We start from the raw sequence: 27,663 nt of genomic DNA on the forward strand, positions 1-27,663 counted from the left end.
ATTTGTCAATTCAACATCCGGGTTCCACAAGCGGTGCGCTAGTAATATGTTTGTGGTTCCTTCTGTCTCCGCGGCAGAAAATAATATGCTAATGCCTCCTTTTGAAGCTCAGGTAGAATATTCTTTGAGCAGAGCCCATGCATCTGTTCCTAAAACTCAGCATAAACTTTGTAATTTGACTGGAAACTGTATGCACACAGGGTTTCTAATTCAGTCTCTACATAGAGAAAGTTTCTTAGGTATAAGTTTTCCGGTGAGTTATTCGGTGGCATATGAGAGAATATTTTTTGGTCAATAAACCCATTTATTTTCTGCTTTTCTTTTATCTATTTGCTTCTCTTGCTGTTATTTTTTTTATCGGAAAGACTCTGTCTGCCTAGTCTTGTCGTAATTTCATAAACTATAGCTTTGAGACGAACGAAAGCAAAATAATCTGAAAACAAAGTAGCACCAACGTGATATTGTATGGTAAATGGAAAAATAATATTACATAATTAATAAATTGTTTTACGTATCTGCTGTCAAACCTTTCTTAGGTCGAAATTAAGACATACCCAATATAAAATGATCAGAGTTACAAGTGGATCTGAAAGGTATGTTTTATGTAAAAAGAAAAAGGTAATGTGGGGATCCCCGTTTAGAAGATTAAGGATTCTGAATTGAAACTAAAAATTCAAATATTCAATAGTAATAATTTTTGTTCCATTTCTTTTCAATGCCTGTTGGTTTTCTTGAATTACAACTTATTTATTATAACTTTTTCGTTGGCATTTAGGAATTTAATACTTATGTCACAGTTTTACTTTTTACATTTTCGATATTTTAACTACAGATACCATACATAATGCAATATTTTTTAATACTCAAAATATTGCTTCACACCTATTGTTTAGCCTAACCTAACTTAAAAACCCTAGCTTTTATAAGAGCATAATATTTATAAGTAAAGTGTCACCTAACATTTTGCTTATAAATCTAACTAACCTAACATTTTAACCTATATTACCTAACCTTTAACGTAACCTAACCTAACGTAACCTAACCTAACCTAACATTTAATTAACATTTCCAACTCTCTAACCTAAACATTTACAAACAAAGCAGGTTTCACATGTTGTAAGCACGTGCGAGGATATCAGTATTATTAGAATTTTAAGAGACGAAATATTTACTTCCACAGATTGAAGTTATTCAATTATATGTTAATTGATACTTTGATTTTTGACAAAACTTAAAACAAATAAAATCAATCTTTAATTAATATATGTGTACTGTCAACACTCCTCCTATAACTAATTGTTTCAATCGAAGTAATGTATAGTGATTAATATACAGTCGCTTAAAAGGATTTCGATTTATTGCACCACATGGAAAAACACAACAGCGATAATCCTATACCATTTTGCAATTTAAGCTCTGTAAATTATTGCTATACATCGCCCTATAATTTTAAATGAAGACGTGTTAAATTTATCTCTGGAATCGTCAGGAGGGAATTCCCATTATTCTCCGAATAGTTATGGCCGTCGCGCCTCATTTTGGATTGGCCCGAATGATTCAAGGGAACACAAGAACGAAAGACGGGGGAGGATAAGTGTAGAGAATAGCAGAATGGTCAGTTAAATCGTTTGATCCCCTTAAGGGCATCGGAGAAGAGGTAAGGTATGCTTCGGTTGTCATAATTGGCCAAGGGAGTATTCTACATCTGATGCCGTTTGGTCACGCCAACTTAGGAATACTCGGACAATACTGAATTTGGATTTCTGACCCGTTGTCACAGTCACGTAATGAAAGGATTAGAATTGCTCGAATAGTTAGTGAGACGAGAATTGGCAATCTGCTTCCTGATTGTTAAATCAAGCCAAGGTAGTTGAAAGACAATTTATTTCCTTCGTTTGGCTTCGGGTCAAGGAAGTTGTCAGCGAATGCAGATCAAAGAATTGTTTGTTGTTGAAATTTTAATTCCTGCTTGATATGAAGCGATCGCAGCTTGTTTAGATCTTTTGGAAATTAATGCTAAAGGTAATAAGACTAGAAAGGAGTGAATTTGAAATGCTTATCGCGTGGGAATTATACTGCATGCAGCGAATGATTTTAATTAAAAATGCTTAGATCTAGATTTTCAATGAGGATTGTTGAAACAAGATATCGGAAAGAATATTAAAGCACACTTTGTACAAGTTTCTAACAAGTTCTAAACAAACACCTAATTTCTGTGTTTCATTTATGTGTATATACAACCATTTCTTGAATCTTATTTGCCTGTGGATTTTTCTTAGCAGTTACCGGTTAACATGGCCAATTTCGGTCCAAAAATGATTGGAATTTTAGTTATAATTAAAGACAGTTATTAAAAATAATTAATATAATCGAATATTTGGCATGAGATTTTAGATTAAGAGAGGAAATTTAAGAAATATTACAATTTATTAAGAATTAAATATTTAAGATAAAACTTAGTATCTTTTGGAGATCTTAAAAATCATTCTAAAATTAAAAATTATAATCGTTTTTAAATAAGTGTAAGTACTACATTAAAAAAATACGTAAATCAGAATTTGAATGTTTTAGGCAAAAACGACGTGTTGCATCATGACTGACTGGAAATCACCAGTGAGACTGGTGATTATGAAAATTGCCTATTTTGGTTTATTTATTTGAAATTTCTCATTTCACAGGCTATGTTAAATGTTGTTGTGTGTGTGTGCTGAACCTATATTTAAAAACTGGAAAATGTAGGGGTACTGTTTATTTTTTTTTCTGTTTGCTTTAAAGTAAAAGGGGCAAATAAGATGGAAAAACTATAAATTTTACTTTTGTTTTTGTTAGTTTTTCATATTACAAATGCATATTCATTCAAAAAATGAAGATAGAATTTTTATTTTATCATAACTGGAAAATGGTAACAAAAATACATCTTGTTAAAATAAAAACTCGTTTTAATTGTTCAATGTCAATGAATTTTAATTCAAAATTTGGAATGTTTTCAAAGTGTAATTTTTTTTTGCACCTGGAAAAGCCAAGCCATAGAATTCATTCTTAAAATAAGTAAGCAAAATAGACAATCAAATCCAAGCAATTCGTATTCTTATCAAACAAGTCAACACAATCTAGACAAGTCTACCAAGCGATGATAAGAAACATGTTCATGAATTTCAATATGAAAATATTGATGTTCTTCTTTTGTTTTTCCACAGAAAGAATTTTCGAATTTATCCCTCCCCCTATGGGTAATAAAATTTAGAATTTCCATATATTTTTTTAAATCTCAAACTTATAACTTTTTCAGAATCTAAATTTTATTTTTCCATGAATATGCAATCCTTGAGTAGTATTTCGTTATTTTTATTAAATATTTCACTTCACTTTTGAAGATGAAATTAATTATACTCTCAAAATTTTTATTTTTATTTTTCATGAAACAGAAAACAATCATTTCATCACAAAATCACAAATGATTTTTTCTTGGTGAAATGCAGACTTATAAAATTATAAAGGAAGTAATCTTCACACACGTGTTTTATCCTGAAGTACACTGGTAGATTTCCAGAATTTTTAATTCTGAATCTTTTTAAACTTCGTGCTGCGTAGCGAAGTGTCTTACAAGAGGGATTGCGCTTGCAAACAGACAATCAAATCCTATATATGTATATATATATATATATATATATATATATATATATATATATATATATATATATATATATATATATATATATATATATATATATATATATATATATATATATATGTATGTATGTATGCATTATTATATACTAAATTATGTTTCCTTATATTTTAGATATCCTTTATGAAGGATCTGACATGCCAATTGTTAAAGTCAGTCGACTAAATATGGGGACGTATTTATGTATAGCAAATAATGGAATACCGCCAACAGCTGTAAGAAAAGCAGTTTTACATGTACATTGTAAGTTGGTTTATAGTTTTTAAATTATTAAAATTTTTGTAACTCTGATTTTGCTTTACATCGCATGATCAAAAATATTTTCTGCAAATAACACAATCTTTAGAAAATGAACGCACAAAAATAACATTTTTCATGATTTATTAATCGTTGTTATTTATGGGTTACATCTTTAAGGTAGTATTTTTTAAAGAATGGAGCAACAGATCGAAAATGCAGATAAAGTAATCATTTAGGCAGTTTTTCCTTTTAAAAGTTTGTCTGGTTTATTTCAAATTGGATTATTACTAATGTAAACATGAGTGAGTACTTTTAATACAATACCTTGTATTTTTTCCCTTTATTTTTTTTTATTTCATTTGGAAAAAAAGCACACGCAACCTTCGATTTTGCGTTTGCAACTACATATTCAATTAGCAGAAGGGTATCATGAACATCCTTTGTCATTATTTAACTGTATGGATTAATTCAGTTTATTGGTTATTTTTCGTCTAAAATTTACTGCAAACCAAATAATCCAGAAGTTATTTTTGAAAAATTTCGCATAAATTTCGATAACTAATTTTATTACATATTTAATAGATAAAAAACTGCATTTTTTATATATTAAATATGTAAGTATATATTAAATATATTTTAGTCGATACTTGATCTTTTTATATAATTCAGAATAAATAAGAGCAGTAGATTTATAGTATGACCAAAATTTAATGACATGCAGTTTAATTTAATTTTAAATGTCATAATCTAGCAACTAAAAGGAAATTAATTAGTCCTTGTAATTTAGAGTAATTTGCATTTTGTTCAGAAAATCAATTAGATGTGACCCAATTGGACTTTTGTACTAAAGAGTATAATTTAGGACACTAAAAGGATTCATGACCAGACTTCTTCAATTTTGACTAAAATTTGAAGTTATTTAAGAAACATAGTCTCGTGGGTTTACATTTTATTCATCACAATCCCTTTTGAAACTATTTTAAGGAAATAAAAATTACTCTGATTGATATAACGTATCACACGCTTTATTTGGTATAATGTGTATTTTAAGTTTTCATTATTAAGCACATTGTAAAGGACGATATTTTTGTTCGTAAACCTATAATCTATTACCAAACATATTTTTTTTTTGCTTTTTTTATTACATTACATACAATATTATACCTTATATATTGAAGGGCGGTCTGTTTTCGAACTAGAAATTTTCAAATGAAACTAAAAGCCAAATTTTTCTAACACTTGGTGTCCCTTTGATATTTGATATTTCAAGTGCATTACCTAGAATAAAACAAACTAATGGTGAAACCATGTAAGTAATCTCATATAAATTTGAATCTCAACTTCCGGAAATATGAACGAAAGTTGAATGGTTCTTGATTTTCGTTGCTGAACCGAAACCAAACAACAATTTAACGTGAATTAAGTAAAAGGAGGATAGCAAAGCTTTTTTTTTAAAAAATGTTCACTAAAGACAATACATTGCTCTAGTAAAAAAAGCAAAGATTAAGGACCTGCAATTTTACTCATTTCGATAGCTGAATACACACAAGTAACATTGCATTCATACATACCCAAGATTATGTGCTTTTAAGACATAAAACAAAGTCGTAAAATTCTCATTGGGGCATTCATAAATTTTATCTAGGACACTCATTGTGAAAACTATTAACCCTTTTTCAAGAAAACGGTCATAGAAGTGCCGGTTTTTTTTTAGACATCCAAACATCTTGTGCTGATATCAAGTTCAAAATAAACTAGCAATCTACAATTACCTTAAAAATAACCTGGCACTGCCATCTGGTGAGTAAAATGAGAAATTAAATGTTTTCCGGGCAAAAGAAATAAATTAGTTTTATTCTTATTAACGCGTTACTACTGAACCATCCAGCTCGGAATTACGACGGGAGCGAGAAATAGAGGGCGAAACCTAACTCCATCATTTTCACGGGAGCCAGAAGGAAGGGGTGAAATTCCCAAGTACAGTGAATACATACCATTACGGTTAAAAAAAAATCACAAGCGGTGGCTCAGGAAACAAAAGTTTGGCGACAATCTGATTGGAGAAGAAAAATAGTGGTTGGTATCGAATTTCTTCTGTGTTCAGTATAGGCGCTTTGAAGTTAAACCGAAAAAAGTATGGAAGATTTCCCAAAATGGACGAATTAGCTAAGTTTTACTGATTATAAGGCCATCGCGTAAAGCATGCTCATAAACACCTTTTTTTCAGAATATAAGAAAACCGGTTTATATTATCAGTTAAACCTATTTACTTGCTTTGGATATCACCTTATTTATCAGGGAAACATAAACATTCGAACGTTTAGGAGCTCAGCTCCGTTTGCGTCGTGTGTTGATAACCCAAACCCCGTAAGCTCAAAAATGCTCTGGAGCATTCCAGAAAATTCGGGTACCGGAAAGAAACAGAAATCCATAGGAATGAAGAATCCTACAAAAAAGGTTCAAACAAGACTAGTGGGAAAAGAATTCGGGTTTCAGTTGTTATCAAAAGGAAAGGAAAATTCAAATGAGGCAAGAAAACAGCGCTGTCAATCAAGCAGACAGAAAAATTTACGAAATAGTTAAACTTGAAAAAAGTATTCTTCTTCTTTTTTTTCTTGAAAAAAAAAGGAATCATCATGGAAATAAAATTGTTTTCCTAATTAAATAATAGTTAATTATTTAACCTAAAATTATTTAATTAAAAAAACAGTATAACAGAAGATCTAGAAATCTCAAACCTTGATATGCGAATCATTATTACAGTGATGTTAAAGAACCTTTGAGTTGAAGTTATTTATTTAAAAGGTATAAAAAATAATGAAAACAAAAGGAATCCAAAATGCTCTTATTTCCCGTAATAATAGAACTTGCTGAATCACCATTAACAAACATTCAATGTGATACCCTTGTTTTTATCATCGCTCTTGTTTATTGCAACTTAACTGAATCTTGTTACATAATATGTATTAATAAACTTTGCCATAAAGCGAATATGCTATATCTTCTTTTAAATTAAAACAATGCTTATATTTAATGAAATTTTAGTATGGGATTTGTACTACACACTGACTCTCAAATATTCTATTTCTTAGAATAATCAGATTTAGAATACATAATGAACAGAGTAGAGTAGTTTATATAAAATTTAAGGTCATTCAACTATCTTGAAAATTTGATTGTCATATCCTTGCATTCTAAACACTTTTCATTAATCTTTCGCAACCGTCAACCAACCGCTCTTTGCGAAACTCTCTGTTAAAGCATATTACGCGCGTGTCTTAGCTTTCATAAGGGATTATATATATTCAATGACTCGTTCTGCTTTAATTCATGATACTAAAGGGATTGGAGACAAGACTGCTTCAATCTTGATTTGAATGTGAAGGCCATGGTAGGAAGTTGCATTGTAGGTCTCGCTTTTAATCAGGATAACTCCTGAAACCTTCCTACGGTGATCGATTTTCTAACAAGGGGAATTAACTGGAATTTTAATTAAGGGATGGGAAGAGTTTCTGATGCAAATATTTGACCACCTAATTGGAAGTTCATGTGTAATTGATTGGTTTGAAATGCGAATATTAAGCATATTAATAAAGCGTTCTCGAATCTTTTATTCAAGCAATTTGAGACAAAATTGTTTGGATAAGTCGTGAGATGCCAGTTATGTAACAGGTCTTTTGTAATGCTAAGAGAAAATGATGTATATTTAGGGTAAGTGAAAAATTGATTGTTCGCTTACAGCAGCAAATTAAAAATGTAAGTATTTCATTAATATTGAGTTAATGTTGCAACGGAATTTTCTAATTACTAAATGTTTCATTAAATCTAACAATGACTCTAAATTTGAATTTGTATACTTTTCTAAACAATGGAAAAATAGAGATGTTGTTTAATATTAACGATTGTGACTTATTTGTATTCTTCCTCAAAACATTAAATAGTAATTATGAATTGGTAAATTTAACTTTCAAGAGACTTTCTATTTTTAAAAACAAGTGCTTTAAGTACATTACTTTATAAAACTATTCTATTAATTATTGCTTTTCTGATGAAACTGCATTTGATTAATATACATTTTACTTTAAAATTTACCAATTGTGAGTTTGTTTAGGTTGATAAAAATTTACAGTTATAAAAGACTATTTCCCAAATAAAATAACATTATATTTTAATTAAAAAAAAAACAATCAAGTAAATTAAATAAAAGAGACGAATAATTATTTTAGTTGTTGTTGTAGTTGTAGTTCATTCACGTCACACTAGGGGCCATTGGTGACGGTCTGGAAAACATCCCTGAGGATGATCCGAAGACATGCCATCACAATTTTGATCCTCTGCAGAGGAGATGGCACCCCCGCTTCGGTAGCCCGACGACCTGCATAAGAAGTCGAGCACTTTACGGTAGAACAGTTTAACGAGGATCAATACCGCACATCCTCGGTCCCTACGTAGACTAAGTGGTTAACCACCCTCACACTGACCGCAGCCAGTGATGCTTGACTTCGTTGACCATAATTTTTAGAGCTATTGCGTTTAAATTGCATATGGGTATTAATTTTTTTTTCAATATAAATACTTTATTTCGTTATTATTTTCTTTCTACAGTTCCTTTATCAATAAAGAAAATGCCACTGTTGAAAATTATGACTTTTTAAAGATTATTCTAAAATTCAGGCAATATTTGGATTATGAGCTTTTAGTGTAAAAAGAAGTTCCCAAGTGACTATCAGGACCACTGAAATTTTTGTTCTATTTATCCCAGTAGGCACCGTTATGTCAAAGGGAAATAATTGTTTGAATTTCTTTAGAATTATTGCATCTAGTATATACATTCGAAACAGAATGAAATATTTTGCATTAAAAAAATATTCAGTTTTAGTTTTATATCTTGCTATCAAAACGGAGCTTTGGTATCGAATGGTAGGTAAACATATACACGCATTTTTCTCTCAACCCCTTCCATTCTTCAACAGCGGATTGAAAAACCCCGAATTTTTTATAACATTAAGAATTCGAGCATTTTCTCGTTTTAAGGAAATTTAATGAAAAAGAAATTAAGAAAAATAAAGAAACTTACTAGTTTGCTCTTCATTAATTATTTTTTTCTTCAAATTGATATTTTATCAGGGAAAAATGTAAGCCCCTTTTATGTAAATTAATTTTGCATTTAATGCGATACAATAGAGTAATTTTTTTTTTATATAATTTGCATCTAGAGTCCACACTCGACAAAATGATTTATTCCATCGAATCTCTCATCATTATTTGGCTTTGGCGCACGATTGGTATTGACTTTTTCTGTTTGAAGAGACGGATTTGATGCGAAAACAAAGAATGTCCTAATCATCCGACAGCTCATTATTATCTAAAGATTACTAAATGCGCAAGAAGACCACCCATTTTCAATTTCAGAACTATCAGACAACTAAAGATATGTAAGCGATTTAATTACAATCACACTCAATGCAAAGGATTTGAAAATGAGTGGAAGTGATAAGGGATTTTGACTACTTCCCGTCAAAGCTCCAATATCGGGGTCGAGAAATTGAGAGGTCGTTTTCAACTACTTTATTAAATTCTTGAATTAGCTTTTGTCAGGTATTAAAGATGACTTACTTCTGAAAATTTTCTATAGTTAAAGCAGGAAAAAATATTTTTTTAAAGATTGTGTTCAAAAAAAGCGAATAGAAAAAAAAATTCAAATTTTTCCTAATTATACCTATTTTTATTATAAAATTTGAATGCTTGGTAATTTATTTTTAGTGATAGATTTATGAAATTTTAAATTAATTTCCCATAGTCAGAACTTTTGTGCCTAATGCATTAAACTACCTAGGAGCACGAAAGAACAGTGTTTTACTTTTGGAGTCCCTCTCTTCACTAGTCATGTGATTTCAATGTTTGATCAAAATTTGAATCCCCTATCAGACGTTTGAACACCATATAAATGTATTTTTTACGTCTAGTGCTTATGATAATATATTCTTGCCTTAAAATAAAATGCTAATTCCGATATGTATTATAAAATAAAACAGAGCCACAGCAGGGAAAATTTTGTGCTCATATTCCTAACATTTAAATGAGTATAGTTCATTAGTCACTGGTTTAGTTCTGATTCGAATGTAAACACCTGAATCTTTGATGAATGTCAAGCGTCAAAAACATCTAAAATAGCCTTCTTTGAGTTACACAAACAATTTTTAGTACACTATATATAATGATTAAAATAACCGAGTTAGAAATTCACGTAAACTCGGTTTGATTAGAAATAAAAAGCAATTTATAAAAAAAAGGACAATTTCCGCTGGATCGATTCCAAACCGAGCTGTTCTCTTTCACGCAAGTCTAATCGTGTGCTTCATAAATTAGAATAAGTTTTACTTTTGTTCGAGAAAGCGAAGTCGTTTCACATGATCAGCGTTGTTCCTTCACCAGCGTCTCAACAATTAATTTTGGCGGATATTGGGCAAGAAATTTTGTTTTCCGGGGCCATCTGTTGCCTTCTTCCTTAATGGAGGCTAATTTGTAATGCAGAATAATTCCAACCCCCCTTTCGTTCGTTCCACCCCTCAATTGATATGTGATGGTGAGCAAAACTGAAAGATTAGTATTATAGATTCAAAATTGACTTATGTATTGTTTTGCTAATAAATATAAACTAAATCACCTATTAAAAATTGAAGAAATTTTTACATTTTAATATAAATGATATTTTTGCTTGAAATTTAGGAAACAGCCATCATTACCGTAAATGATTTCGGCTCTTTGTTTTATTGAAGTTTAGCATGTTGTAAATTACAATTCTCTTTTATTTAATGGCTAATTTGCTGATTAAATAGCTTTGCATAGAACATACATGAAAATATCGTGTTTATGCACTGAAATTGTTTTATGGCAAGTCTTTTAGCTGAACTGCATTTCATCAACAAATTGGAGATAGAATTTTTAAAATTTTTATTGAATATTTTAATATTTCAAAACCACTTGGATTTATGAAAGTAATGAAATTATTACTTTAAAAGTTTTTGTTAATAAGTTAGAATGGAGTAAAATGAGTTTTCTCATATTCTGTGGAATGAAATAGATAACTAAAATTTCAGAAGTTACAAATGGGTATTTATTTGGTTGGATCATTTATGCAACACTTAAGTTACACTAATAGTACTGGTCAACCAGATGTGAATTGTAAATAATATTAGTATGTGAACACTACGTTACCATATTTCAAATTGGAAAAGCAGATTGTTGTAGAATCACCTGGTCCCACAAAGCGCCGCTATCTGATTAAGAGATTTTACAATTCAGAACTCGTGTAATGGAATTTTAAGATTCAGAGTTCGTGTAAGACATTACATAAGTTAACGTGAACAAATATCTGTTGCCCGATCCTCCATAGCTCAATGTGAATCGAATTTCACCACAAGTGATGTAAAACGTATGCACTATTTACTATACCATCTGAGTGATGATTGCAATTTAACGATATTGATTCATCAGTCTTGAGACTTCCAATCTAATCACGCCTGTCAATTTTCTAATCACGGGTAACTAGCGTAACATTCTAATCACGGCTAACTAGTCTAACATTCTTGCCATACTTGTCAACTGACAGTTTTTTGGCCGATTGAGAGGGTTGTGATCGAGACTGTCGAATGATAAGTTCAAACTACCCGGCCAAAAAGACAAAATAGGAATCAGCAATTTATCATTTTTTTAATGTATTTTCTTAAATTCTAATTCTTTTCATATTAAAAAGTGCCTTTAATAAAATTCTTTACTTTTTTAGTAAAAATACTTTTCGTTTCAAATTTTTTTTTGCTTTTTTTCAGTTCCTCCAATGATTTCAATTCCAAATCAACTCATTGGGGCTTCGATTGGGGAAGATGCCACGTTGGATTGCAACACGGAAGCATATCCAATGTCCATCAACTATTGGACCAAAGAGAATAGCGTCATGATAGTCTCAAATAGCAAATATATAACCAGTATACAGGACAATACTTATAAAGTGCATATGAAATTGACTATTGTTAGTGTACGGCAGGGTGATTATGGGATATACAAGTGCTCAGCCAGGAATTCACTGGGCACAACAGATGGAACCATTAGGTTATATCGTAAGTACTTAAATGTATACTTTTTTATGTATTACTAAGAGAGTTTAAAGAATATATCAGAATCAAGTTTTTATATAAATATGGAAAACAATGCCGCTATTAAATAAACAATGTCACTTTTAAAGTTGCTATTTCATGAATTGAAATTAATTCATATGAAATTGTCAATTGCACTGCAGGATGATTATGGGACATATAAAAATAAGGGTACAGGTAAAAAACTCATTAGGAAAAACGGATGGGGCCGTTAGGTTATATTGCAAGAATTTAAATATATATTTTTTGTGAATGTCTAAGAGATTTTAAAGGAAATGTCTGCATAAATGTTTTTGTTATTTCATTTTATAACAGTCATTGAACAACCAATCCAATTTTGAGTTTAGGACTACCAATGTTCATTCGTCTTGTAATTTTGAATCCAGTCCCGAAGACACGGGAACTCCTGGATCAAGTATTGGAGAAAAAATTCCTTCAGGGTGAACTTTTTGATGGAACTCTCCCGCATTTGCGTTACACGGAGAGAAAAACCACAAAAATCTCCCACGGATTGCCTGACAGCAAGGGAACTCTAACCCATGATCCGCCTACCACTCAGGATATTTTACGTCAGCACTGTAGTCGGTAAAAGCCTGATGCGGAATTCGTATCGACCAGCCCTCTCTGGGATTCCAACTCGGTTCACCTCAATGGAAGGTGAACGCTCTATCCCCTTTACCACCACCTCTCGCATAAATGTTTTCGTACAAATCTGACAAACATAGCCGCTATTCAAAAAAAAACAATGTTACTTTTAAAAATGTTTATTCTTCAAAGATTTTAACGAATATGCTGCTTGAAAAATACGGCAAACAAAGTCGCTATTTACTAAAATAATATCAAAGCTATTTATTTTTCAAACATTTTTTTGAATGTTATTAGATTCGAAACAAATATTTACTGAAAACAAATATCTAGATTTGAAAAATAGTATTCTCTTTTTTTATTGAAAAGTTCAGTGTAAAATGTCAATTAAAATTAACTTTTGAATTCTATACCAATTAATACGAACCATCATTCCTTCCTCGATTAGTATTTTAGCGATTTGTTACTGTGCTTTTTTTCTTTTTTTCCCTTTTCCATTCCTTGTAAAGTTCTTAAAATTCCACTAAATCAGAAAGATTTCTTTTTAAGATACGAAATGAGTAATTTAAGAATTAAAGAATCTGACTAGTGTAAAAACATGATTTTGGGGAAATTTTTGAAATTGAGTTCATTATAGATTTAGAATCCGTGTACTCTTAGCTTTCTAAAAATACTTTGCATTTTTTTCACTCCGTTTATTTACAAAGTTACAGCAGTTTTTGAGCAAGGTGATAACAGTAGGTACTAGGACTGGGCGATATTAGAAATTATATATCGTGATATATCGTCAGTTTTGCATCGCGATATAGCGATGTATCGCGATATAGTATTTTTGAATTTCATTTACTTTAAGGCACAGAAAGTCAGATTTCTATCAAGACTTCATACGCATATTGATTTAAATCAATTTATAAATTTGAAAATATATATGTTTTGCTAAAGAAAGATATTAAATAAATTGACTAAGATGTACAAATCTTACTTAAAATATTTATTGAAAAAATGTGTGTAGATACAGAATGAAATATTTGCACTTCTTTATCGTTTATAAGGTATAAGCAGTCTTAATTTAAGTTAACCCCTAAAACACCCTTAATGAAAAAAAATATTGTTATTAAACAAAAGCTGATTTTAAAATTTCAAAATATATTTTAATTAAAATAAAAGTTAGATTGACTAAAAGCCGAAGTTTAAAATTAAAAATGTTCGAATTTTAAACTAAAAAGTAAACATAAGAATTGTAATAATTTCTTAAAATTTTCATTCTCTGAAAGATTTCTCAGTTTAAAAATAAAAAGGGAATTTTATAAAGATATCTAGCTGAAATTATTGAAAGAAAATTTAAAAAATTGAAAAAAAAGTTTGTTAAGAAATTCATTATACACTTAAAACAAAGTGTTAAAAATATATATTTTTTTTTTAAAAAAAGAAACTTTTTTTAACAAATCAATATTTGCTTGTACTATTATGCGTAAATAATTACAGAATTATTAAGTTCGATCGTAATGTTCAAATTCTTAATGAAGAAGTAAACACAAGTTTTGTTATATTTTCTAAAAATGATCACGCAAATAACAAAAGATTTCTTAGTTTAAAAATAAAAAAATAAATAAAAGTGAAATTTATCAATATATTTACCTAACAGCATAGGAACAAAATTTAAAAAATAAGTTCGTTAAAAAATTATTTGTATGCTTAAAACAAAGAGCTAAATAAATTTTAGAAAAAAAATGCTTCTTAAACACTATTTTTATTATTATTTCATATAAATAATTAAATTAAATTAAATAATGAACGAACGAAAAACAAAGTAAGGCAAAGTTTCTTAATTAAATTCTTAAAAATGAAAACAAAAGAATTGTGATATTCGGTAATATATTTAGCTAATTAACTAATAATATAAAACGAAAATTAAAAAAAAATAATGATTTTACTCTCTAATAAAACGAAGTAGTAATTGATTAAAAAAAAAAAGAAATGAATAAAATTCGCAAACTTTTCAAATTCTTTTGAACAAATAAAGTTTATTGACTTATGTCCAAAAAATAAGTTTTGTTTTAACTTTATTTCTAAAAATAAAAACAACTCAAGATTTATGAATTTAAAATCAGTAATAGAAGCCCATTAAATTATTAGAAGTTTTATCCGAAAGGTTTTTAATAAATTAAAAGAAAGTAAAAAAATAACCTAACAAATTTATTTACTTTGTAATCTAATTCCTTATGGGTGTCTTAAATTAGATTTCCGATAATTTTCACATTTAAAAATATAAAAAAAGTTTTGTCAGAAAATAAATAAAAAACTTATCTAATTAATGAAGAAACTTTTCTTTATAAATTCTTTTCAATAATAGATTGCGTTCAGAACAAGGTTACGACGGCGATCACGAAGTTAATCCCATTGAAAATAATCTACAAGAAACGATTTCAAATCGCGAAGGTGCGAAAACGAACATGTGATATAACGATATAAAGTCTCAAAAGTGATTCTGATTCTACCGCTCATCAGTCAAGGCCGTCTCAACATAACGAAACAATATCGTCTTCCACAGCGCGAGTTGGCATCGGAACGTAAGAGAAAGTCCTTGCGTGTATCGCTATATCGCTATATCGTTATATCGTCTTCTTCACTCGACGGCTTAAATCAAATTTCTGATGCATCGCTTGGAATGAAAGTTGCTGTATCGGTTTGCCGATATAGGCGTTAAATCGATATGTCGCGATATATCGATTTATAGCCCAGTCCTAGTAGGTACACTAATGATAATAAGTATTTAAATGCGTTTATCACAAAATCAGATTTTTTTCACATTTTACAATACCTTAAAAAAGATATCTCATGTCATTTTAAAAAAAATGTCTTAAATTTTTTATGAGTATTTATGATTACGCTATAAATGTTTTTACCTGCTGACTAAGAGAAAAAAAAAGTAGAATTTCATTTTTATGCATGTCTTTTCGCAAAGACAAGTCAGAAAGTTTTTAAAAATTTGCTTTTTTTAAATACATTGATACCTAACTCAGTAGTATATGCTTCTGCTTTTACGATAATTGTTGAAAACAAAGCTGATAACCTTTTAAATGAAATCCATATAGAAATTTTTTACAGGGCATAGCGTATATGCAGAAAAATGCTTTATTTTTTAATAAAAGTAGCCGTTAAAAAAGAAAATAATAATAATTATTTGTTCGCCAGCTTTTTCAATTTTTACACAAAATAAAACAATTAAACAAGTTAGTTAAAATTTTATATTAATATTTAAAAAAAAGTTGTCGAACTAGTCGGATACCTTAAGAACATTTGTCAAGTATTGTCGAAACAAGAGAAGAACATTGAGTAAAAACATTGTCGAAACGAGCAAGTATTCGTAGTCAAGAACGACAGATGATTGAGTCTTTTCTTTACATAAAATAACCTCACATAATAAGAAAAAAAACTATTGAGTTCGCATTTTTTTCCAAAATGATTATATAATAAGGCAATTTAAATTTTTTTTCGCACCCTGGAAAATTCTGTCACATATTATTTTATTGTATTTAAATGTTCTATCAGACAAAATAATTTTAATGTGGATTTTTAAATTGAAGTTAATTAGTTAGTAATTAAAGAAAAAACATTATATACTCAGTTAGATCAAGATAATATATTCTTAAAAACTGATTTTGTCAATAAACATTAGACTAAAAATGCAAAAGTTATATATCATTCCATTATGGTAATAAATTAAATTTCTTTATTATTCATTTATTCATATACTCAATAAGCTTTTGAAAAAAAGTTTGAAATTAATACTCAGGTTTTTTCTATTCCATGAAAATATATTTTATTGTTTCATAATTGAACAAAACATTTGAATACACAATTTTAGATGGAATGTCTAGCTTTGTTTAATTTATAAACAAAACAAGTATCATTAGAATTTGAGTGCACTTTTTACTTCAGAACAAATTTAACATAGTAACATTTGAAATTGAACTTCATAATTGTACTTTTTTTCCTTATGAATATTCATGAAGGAATTTTTCTATCAAAATATTTTATTTCCTTATTCCGCCCTACATTATTGTTGATAAAAAATGAAATAAAATGTGATAATCACTTTGGCTAAAACTTTCAAAAAAATACTAAGTATGTTAAAATATGTTTTTAAATAATAAATATTTCAACGCGCAGATTTCATTTTATAAAAAAAAGCATTATTTGAATTTTATGAATTACTTCACTTTTTTAATCATGGATAAATAAAAATATCTATATTTTTTAGATAATTAAATAATTAAAATTCTTTGCTGCTGAGAATGCTTTCACGAAATATATTTTTATCTATTAATTTAAAAGAAAAACTTGAATCCTCTATTTAAAGTAAGCACTTAGCCTTATCTTTGTTTCATAAACATAAAAAAGTTTATAAAGCTTTTATCCAAAACTTTAACCCAATTTTTAATAAACATTAATGGGGAATGAAAATTATTTTATCTGAAAAAGTAAGAAATTAACTTCTATTATACTTAAATGTCTTTTTTTCTAGCCATCGTTATGTGTGAACTAAAGATTATTATTTTTTTTTTTTGGAATACTGAATATTTATGACTTCTATTAAAACTTCAACACTAGTTACAAATTAAGTTTATACATTTTTCCATATAAAAAACGCAGAAAAAATGTATTATTGATAATCATAATTATCTTTTTAATAAATAAAAATGTTAAAATAAATATATTTGGAAATGAATTTAAAATTTCAATTCGAATTATTTTAAAGTGTTTATCTATTTATTTTATGTTATTTGTTAAGCAAATAGTGTAGCACTAAAACTTATTGTAGAAGAATGTTTTTGTCGGAAATACCAGTAGGATAAAAACATTCATTATTTACTTTACTTCCAGCTTATACATTTTCAAATGTGTTAATACATTATTCCATTAACAAGAAAATAATGCAGCACACATTATTTCGTATTTAACATACTTTCTATTAAATAACATAATAATTATATACAAATTAATTTTAAAATAAAATTAATCACAATTCATATTTTTTATTTAGTTAGTTGTTTTTGCGAGTTTTAGATAAGAAAAATGCACATTTCTTATAAATATGCTTAATCTATGTACTTACATTCAATCCAAGAAAATATATTTTATAACTCTCGGAATAAGAAAGACTGCATTGAAGCAACCTAAACCATTTTACTATTTTCATTAGACAAAACTGCTTTATGATAACACAGACATAAAAATCAAAGCATACCTCAGAGGAGTTAAACCATTTTTCTTCCAACTGGCAAACTATTTTTTCCAATCCTTTATGTCCTTTATCGAATTCCATTGTTGGGAGAGCAAGTGCTTTTCTTCGATGTTCCTCTTTCAAGACAAAAATTCGATAGGGAAGGAAGTCTATTCGTAATCGAACTAGGTATTATCCGTCTGCGTCTCTCTATTCCAAAAAAATTGTACAGATGAAGTCATTTAGAAATTTATCTCGTCCGTAATGTTATGTGGAAATAATAAGGGAATACTATATATTTTGAGTAAAAGTTGAAATATTTATTGAAGTAGTTTCGTCAAATTGATATTTCTCTCGATGATTATAACTTAGCTAAGTTATGTAAAAAGACATAGTACATTTGTAAATAATATTATTGCCATTTAAATGTTGTAAAATAGTATATATTTAAAGGAAAATAGCATTAACCTTTGAACGTACTGTCCACACCCAAAAAATTAAAAAAAAACCTGCATGACTTTAGTCGAGGTATTGGTACTAAGATGAAATTTAAGTTTTATACAGGATGCATTGTACAATAAAATAAAAAACAAAAACACAATTTGTTTGAATATTAGTAACGTTTTTTCGACTGATTTCTTGATTTCCAAATAATAGAAATTACAAAATAATCAATAGTCCCAATAGTTAAATCAGAAGAGTGACCAATAGTTTAGATACCTAAATAAAGTTTGGACACATAAATAATAATTTCAATTTTATTGCATGTTTCGCTAAATCTCTGGAATATTAAAAGTAATTCATGCAATTATGAAGCAAATTTAAAAAGGTAATTTTAAATGAATAAAGTATTATTTATTACTTTTTATCATTTAATTTAATAGTATTAAAAAAAATTGAATTGTAAAACATGTAAAGTTTGTCATCAATTTAAATTACGGTATTTTAAATTTAAAAACTTAAATTTTACTGTATTCCAACTAATATTTTTCAAGCAATGATTTATTTTACTCTTTTTAATGTCACACTTCAATTTTTTTTGCTAAAAAACCACAAACCAATAACGTTGAAACCTTTAGTTTGATTATTTTAATATGCATGATTTAAAAAGAGGTAAAATTGTGTAGTCTTTAAATTTTAATTTCTTTTTACCAATATTAAATTAAATAAAAAAATATAATAATTAAAAATATACAATTGTATGTTTTGCTCATAACTTGTTGATTTAAGATGTATATAGTTTTAATTGTTTATAGTGTCCAAATTTTCTTTATCTAAAAAACCAAACCAGCATCAGTCATTTGAGTAACTTTTTAGGAGTGAGGAGCAAAAGTGAAGCAAGTCAGTTGATACAATAAGCCAACAATAAAGAACCTTAATATCCTTTAGTGGTTTGTCTAAAATTTTTATCACTTTTTAATTGCAATTTTTATAATTATTTACCATCCACTGAGTTTATTAATGATTTTATCCCAAGACTCTATTTTGCTTAATTGCAAACACTAAAGTTAATATTAGCTGTTTAAACTATAAAGTCCTCTTATCCAAGCACATTTCTGTCGTAAATATAAGCAGCAATTAAGTTAGGGTCATTTTAAAAGCTATAATTTACAAAACAAATGGTTTACAATTTCTTTCCGCCCTTCATTTAGAACCATTTTGCTTCTGACGTCATCACACACTTATTTTTACAGCAAAATAAATTTTAGCGCGCACAGAGATTTACAGATATTGTAAAAGCAATTCAGTAAAAGTTTAAAATACAAGTGAAAAAAATTCTGGCGATAAAACAGAGGAACCACTTTTTTACTTAATGGATTCAAGACTAATAAAAGTAATTGCTTTAACTTTTTGTTTGTTTACGTTTTTTTCCAACCGAATGAAACTTGAGGCAAATGGATTGAAAACGAACGACTACCCTTTAATCGAATTTTTATGTTTTTTCCTTCTTAAGTGATTGCAATTTGACATCGGCTCTTGGTTGCGTGAGAAAAATTTATTCCGTTTTTTCCTGTTATATTTATTACTATCCGGTATACTATCAGTTTCACTCATGTTACAATTTCGATATGTAAGGCGGACATTGAAATACTTCTGTAAACTAATGTTACGTAAGGTTATGCGAAGGTAAATGACAATGTTTCGTTTAATGATTAATTGTCTAATTATGCATGATTTAATGTATTGACATTATTGTAATGAGACACCATTTGATGATAATTCTTTATAGTTCTAACCACGATTTCTAAACCATGACTTGAGGTAATATCAGAAGAGTGTCCTTGAAAAGATTTACGATTCGAGGGCACTCATATATTTATATAAACTATTTTATATGTGTAGCAAGGTTTTTATTTTTATCTTTTTGAATTAATAGCGTCATTTCATTACCAAGCAGTTTTGGAAGATTATATGAAAATTCGCATTTGTGTAACACTAGTAACATAAATAATTACGTGATTTATGGCTTATTTTTTGTTGAAATGATTTTGGAGTATGGAATATTCATATATTAGTTTTCGCATGGCCTACTTATATTCTTCGCTTATAATATCCTTAAGACAACATTATCTGGTTTAAAAAAACGTGCTCATTTGTGATTCTCTTTTAGATATTTTAGTTCATATAAATATAGGTGAAATGTTTTTAGACAAATTAGATGACATTTGAGGACATTTCTGTCTTTAAAAAATATAAAAGTTTCGGAATAAAACTATTTCAATTTAAGAACTGTCTTGAAAATTTGGGAACTTCTGGTCACTTCACTATAATGTAATGCTACAGCATCGTGCCCATACATACTAATTGCAATTTAAGTATTAAATTAAGCAACTAGAAGCAAATTGGAGACTAATATAATTTAAGTGGGCAAACATAAATTTAAGTTGAAAAGAAGCAAAAATAAAAAAAAAGTCATATTATAATAGTTAAACTGCTCAAAACTAAAGCTATTTAATATTCATTAGCCTGTTTCAGCCTGTTACTTGGCACTAAGATAAAAACTAATGCCTAAATTAATGATTAACATTTTATTTATTAAACTTTGAATTTTTTAATTTTTTCATATTAATTCATCATAGAATTCATAATAACTTTAAATATTTGATTAAAAGTTCGATATTCGATTTATACGTAATTTATTTCATTGCATTTGATTTTATATTGGATTTGTCGTTTAATTCAAAGACTTGAAATTGGATTGTCAATAAATTGATTAAATCAAAGATGTTTGATTATTTATTCAATTTAATATTAGATTTATAGATAATAAATTACATTGTTACGGATTACTGATTGATTTAAAGATAAAAGATCATTTTACACCATAATTTCTTTAGAAATACTTAATGAGATTCAAAATTTCGAAACTGCCCACACAATTTCAATTAAAGCTGAAGCCATGTCGTGTTTCTTTCTGTCGATTGCTTATGCTATTATAGATAAAAATTAAATAAAAATATTCGCAAAAATAATTATGTATTTAAAATATTTGTATTTTAAGATATTACAATTGTACACTTTAATTTAAATTTACTTAAGACGAAGGAAAAGTTTCTTATTTCATTTAAAGAGCGTTAAATTAGTTCATAACTTACGCACAAATATTATCCTAATATTTTATAAATTTAAAAGACAAAGAAGGGAAATTATAAGTTTTTTTGAAAACTGTTGAGTTTTGAGAAAATTCTTGATAAATGGCATTGTAATGAACTTGTGAAACTCAGCTTTAATATATAAAAAATATCCAAATGAAGCTAAAATATTGAAATAGATTTGCTTAAAACCTTTTCATGAGACATATAATAATTAAAATTTTAACCAGTTGGTAAAAAAAAAATTATGTGTTTCAAACTATAAAAATTCTGCTTCAAAGCAAGTACATTTACTTGTTTTAAAGTATATGGTGGATTTTTAATGTCAATATATATTATTTTGTTTCTTCCTACTAGGAAAATGTATGTTGTAAACTGTTTTTCAAGAAGAGCTTTAAAACGAAAAATTTCAGTAAATTGAAACGCTTGAAACTTGTCCTTTAAAAGCAATATTTCTCCAAAAAATTTATTCACTTCTGCTTCTCAATTTAAAAATTTCTGAACCTAGAATTAATCGATAAATTTTAATCTTTTTTGCCTTTATTCTGTATTTTCATATTTTATAACTCACTCCTCTGCACTTTGAAAGTTAACGTTAGTTGGTTAAATTAGCTTAGTACAAACTCTTAATTCTAATAAATAATCGTTTTACTTAAAAACAATTATAAACCGCACACATACTCTTTATCTAAATTTTTAAAGGCCTAAATAAACCCATTTTCTAAACAGCATAGAAAAGTCAGCAAATCGTTATATCTTTGTTGGTGATCTTAATTAAAACGTCTGCTTCTCTTACCGTAGGATTGTTTTTTTTTTTGTAATTATTATTATTTGACTAAATGTGGAATAGTGAGCAAGAAACTAATTAAGTTATTAACACTATTGTATTAAATAATAACTGAAATATGCAATAAGACTTTTGATACAGAAAAATAACAGCTTAAAATGTAAAATAAAGGGAACTACAATTTGGATAGCTATAACTATTAAATGTTAAAAATTATAGAGAAATTGATTAAACAAAACGAACGATATGTATACATTTATGTTTAAAAACAGGTATGATGAAATGAAAAAAAATGATGATTTTATATTTAATATAAACTACAATTAAATATGATAATTTTTTCCAAAAGCATTCTAGCTGTATAAAGGTATTTCCTATAAAAAATACATTGTTGTTTTGAATGTAATAAAAATAATTGAAACATGCAATCAAATTTTTGATACGGAAAAAAATGGAATTTATGTATGTAAAATAAAATGGAACTTAAAGCTTAGAAGTTCTGACTATTTAATGTTGAAACCTTAATTAAAATTATGAACCAAAATGATCTTAATGGATATTTTAATATTTATAAATTGGTACTATAAAATTAAAAAAAATATTTGTTTTTAAATATAAACTGAAATTAACTATGAGGATGCTTCCCAAAATTTAGAAAAAGCATTCAACTGCGTTTACTTTTTCTTAATTGAACAATTTATTCAATTACAGGGTAAAAAACCTTCCCAGTATAAATGCATAACATTTTAATAACTTGTAGCTCAGTTTACGGTTTTTATGTTAATAAATTTCCTGACATGCGACTCAATGCGTCCATTGGGTTATACAATCATAAAAGTAGGAAATAAACATGTGTCACCAACATTCCATTGTGGAATTGTCGAGAAGTAAGGATGTCATCTTAAGAACTCTTCTTTTATCCATTATATGAAAGAGGCTATTTCTTTCGGATTGAAAGATAGATTATCCGATTTAATTTAAAGATCACCAAATCATCACTGGTGACCTTTAAAACATGCTCGAGACATTAATCTCACTGAAAAGTTTTTCACGTTCCTCGAATCTCCATAAATCCATTGATGAGCTACTGCTATGAACCGGAATATAAAATTGCAATGAAAGTTCAGAGAAACTCAAATTCCAGTTATTAATAATATATATATATATATATATATATATATATATACAGGGTGGTCCCGAATTCATGGTACAAACTTTAATGGTAGGTACAGAACATTGTAACAATGATTTATTGTATAGGAATGTATAGTCGCAAGTGACGAGGTGAGGCGTAAGCAGGGGAAATAAAAGGAAAGAGAAATGGAGTGATCGGTTGGTATCATTGCCGGTAGAGGGCAGTAGATGTCTAGCCGCCGTTGAAATTGATGCATCGCGGTAGGGAAAAGCGCCATTCACAATTGTGCTGCCGTAGACGATGGGTGACTTTACGTATGCAGAAAAAGCAGACATACATTACATGTACGGCCGTGCAAATGGTAACGGCAGAGCTGCGTTACGAATGTATCGCATGGAGTATCCTGATCGACGAATGCCGGATCATAGAATTTTTCAACGGTTACATCGTCAACTTTGTGAAACAGGTGCGTTCGACGTCAACAGACATGAAGCTGGTCGATTAAAAGCTGTTCGCACTCCAAGGCTGGAAGAAAGCATCTTGAACATTGTGGCTGATAGACCCGAGTCAAGCACAAGAACTGTTGCGCGTGACGTAGGTGTGAGTCATCAGACTGTATGCAGAGTGTTAAACGAAAATCGCTTACACCCCTTCCATTTTCAGAAAGTACAAGCATTGAATCCGGCAGATTATCCTCTCCGCGTGAACTTCTGCCTGTGGGTGATGCAGCAATGTGCGTTGCAGCCGGATTTCGTAGGTGATGTGCTATTTACAGATGAAGCGACATTTTTACGCGATGGTGTCTTTAATGCGCACAATTCCCATGTGTGGGCAACCGATAATCCACATGCAACGCGTCCACATGCGTTTCATCAACGTGTGGGCTGGTATTGTGAACGACTTTTTGATTGGCCCATACTTAATACCCTCGCGACTAAGTGGCGAAAGCTACCTTATTTTTCTGAAAGAAATGTTACCACAACTGCTGCATGATGTTCCGATCGCCATTCGTAACCGCATGTGGTTTCAGCACGATGGGGCGCCAGCACACTTCAGTATTGATGTACGGAATTACCTGAATGCCACGTTTGGTGCTCGATGGATTGGGCGTGGTGGACCAATCCCTTGGCCACCCTGATCTCCCGATTTATCGAGCCTCGATTACTTTTTATGGGGACATCTAAAGCATCTTGTGTATGAGACTCCAGTTGACTCAGATGAGGATCTCGTCGCTCGCATATCTGTAGCTGCTGCAGGTGTGCGTGAAATACCAGGCATCTCTGAACGTGTACGCCAATCGCTCCACCGACGCTGTCAAGCATGTATCGCTTCTGGTGGACGCAATTTTGAACACTTACTGTAAACATGACACTTGTCAACAACGCCTTCAATAAAATCTTTGTTTTTCCTTTCGGCCGTTATTTCTCCTGTTTACGCCTCACCGCGTCACTTGCGACTATACATTCCTATACAATAAATCATTGTTACATGTCCTGTACTTACCATTAAAGTTTGTACCATGAATTCGGGACCACCCTATATATATATATATATATATATATATATATATATATATATATATATATATATATATATATATATATATATATATATATATATATATATAAATATATATATATATATATATATATATATATATATATATATATATATATATATATATATATATATATATATATATATATTTCTGACAAATTTGGGCAAACATCGGGTAAAACGCAATTAATTTCAGTCGTTGTAAAATCGCGTCATTAGCAAAGGTATCCATTTCTTTGACTTGAGATCCACGTAAAAACCATTTGTTAAGGCTAGTTAGATTTTTAGTTGCTGTCATGTCTCAATTGAGAGACCAATGCACCGAAAACAAAACAAAAACATAAGCGCCCAGCTGTTTGGCGAGAACGCTTCTTTAACCCTTTCACTACCAATTTTTTTTCTGAGAAAAAAATGAACTAAGTAATTAAATATATCAGTTACAATACAAATATCGATAAAATTCTAAAAAAGGGAAAAAATTACTGAATTGTTAGTAATATCAAGGAATACCAGTGGGACATGCATTCATAATAATACAAAGCATATTTAGCCCATAGGGTTATTTGAAACTGCCTGCGGGACATATATGTCCCGGTGGTAGCGAAAGGGTTAACGCCAATTGAAATTTTCGTCAATCCTTTCCAATCTATGGTATGGTTTGGCAATTCGCTGCCTGGATCCGCATCACATTTTAGAATTTTTGACTGAAAATATAAACAAAACAGTGTAAAGAAGAAGTGACTTAGTAATGAATTAAAAAAAGGGAGTGGAATGTTTAGATTTAAAGACGATTTGTTTTTGAAAGACGATACACTTGAGAGAAAAATGAGGGGTAATATTTTGTCTGAGGAAACAGGGGAGGGGAGATTTAATGACACAATTAGCATTAATTAAATGTCTTTGAATCAAAATATGTTGGACACTAAAACAAATATTTGTCGAGCAACATGAATGCCTAAATTTAAGAGAAATATGATAACAGATAAAATCAATCAAAGAGTATTTTTGTTTAAGTGACGGCTTATTATTTCATAATAAGATCTCTAGTACAAGTGTAACATAACTTGTTTTCCTTTATATAGAAGTGTGAAAATGTTAGAATCAGCACATGAATCACCATCCAAAAATCATTTTTTTTTCCGAAAGACTAAATAGAATTCAATATAATTTTTATTGACCTAAAATAAAAAGTAAATATTTAAGAACATTGTAAAACTGGCGAAAGAAGGATTTTACATCATTCTAAGAACATCTTACCCAATATATGTTAAAGGCAATGTGGTTAAAAATTAAAAATTCTTTCGGTACATTTCAATGCGCAATGAATAAACCGCTACATGAGTTTAGTAAATTTTGTAGAGCTTACATAGACAATGTTGCAATATTTTCAGATAATCGAGATAGCCATAAAAATAATTTATAACAAATTTTAATTGAATTTAAATAATGCAGACCTTTTGTCTTGACAATACTAATGATTTAATCGTTGTACTCAAATAAATTGGTATAAAAAGTTTTTTTCTCTGATTTTTTTTTGTGTTCTTTGGGCATTTATTTACAACTTAATGAGCATTTATTGGTTGATATTTTTTTGTATGTATTATGCTAAAATTTGGAACTAATTTATATTTATAGTAGAATTCTTGTTTGTGATTTCAAGCTTCACACTTAGTACATGTGCTTGCTTTGTTAATTTTAATGATTGATCTTTTGCTTAAGTATTGCAGCCATAATGTTTAAAATTCTTTTAGATTTTAAATTGTTAAAGGTTTTATTTTTTATTTTCGTTATGGATTTAGATCCTGTTCCCCGATCTTGGATTTCGGGAATTGTTACGGTTTTGCGTAAAATATGATTCTTTTCAGCCAAAGCGGGTTGTTACGGATTCAGTTGTTACGGATTTACGATTTTAATACGGGAAGTGGCAGGATGAGGCCGTAAGAGGGCTTTGTTCCATAGTTTCATACCTATTTTCTTACCCCATACCATTATATCTATTTACATATTGTAATTTTCGATCTTAATGTACGCTTGGGCAAGGACTAGCTAGGTATTTCATCTCTGCATGTATTTAGCGAACTTGTGACTGTTGTCGAGGTCTGTAATGTAGAGACGGATACCGTACGGTTATTATTTGATGGGGTGGAGTACAAAATATTATTGTGCCTTTATCTGTTATTTTTCCGTATCATATACGTCTAGTTATATGGCTTAATTACTAGTTATTGCTGTAGTATTTAAAACTTACATAAATTAGTAAACATTCCAAGACAAATCAAAGAAAATAAACAGCGACTTACACAGTTCCTTATGAATTGTTATATTATGTTTTGCTTGTTGGCCATGATTTTCACATAAAAAAAGATAAGAATGAGTATGCACTTCAAGATATAATAAACTAAGAGGCGTGTCGTTTTTATCACTAATGTCAAATGTATTGAACTTTATTTTGCGCGAGTAAGAAGGAAAAAATACTTCAAGATAAATATATATAAAATAATTTTAAAATATCTTAAACAAATCCCGTAATAAATGTGCCATTTTATAAGAATTTATACGGGGGAAAAACAAACAAAACAATCGCATTAACTTTACTAAGTTTTTATAGCTCACATAGAGTTGTACTTCGAATTTCACAAGACTATAAAACTCTTCGAGTGGATCTGGCTTTTATTTTCGCTATAAAACACAATTAGAG

At 29.0% G+C, this 27,663-nt stretch overlaps 1 protein-coding gene across 1 annotated transcript in view; it reads left to right on the plus strand.

The window, feature by feature from the left end:
- The window catches only part of LOC107457018 (lachesin), a 243,983-nt gene that overhangs the window by 200,918 nt on the left and 15,402 nt on the right, over positions 1-27,663 (plus strand). The window contains exons 5-6 of the mRNA XM_016075047.4: positions 3,803-3,931; positions 11,758-12,045. Coding sequence (XP_015930533.1) covers positions 3,803-3,931; positions 11,758-12,045 — 417 coding nt within the window. The remainder of the gene's footprint in view (positions 1-3,802; positions 3,932-11,757; positions 12,046-27,663) is intronic.

Source organism: Parasteatoda tepidariorum, chromosome 6, assembly GCF_982258835.1.
Source record: "Parasteatoda tepidariorum strain Cologne lab strain chromosome 6, Ptep-v5.0, whole genome shotgun sequence".
NCBI classification, from domain to species: domain Eukaryota; kingdom Metazoa; phylum Arthropoda; class Arachnida; order Araneae; family Theridiidae; genus Parasteatoda; species Parasteatoda tepidariorum.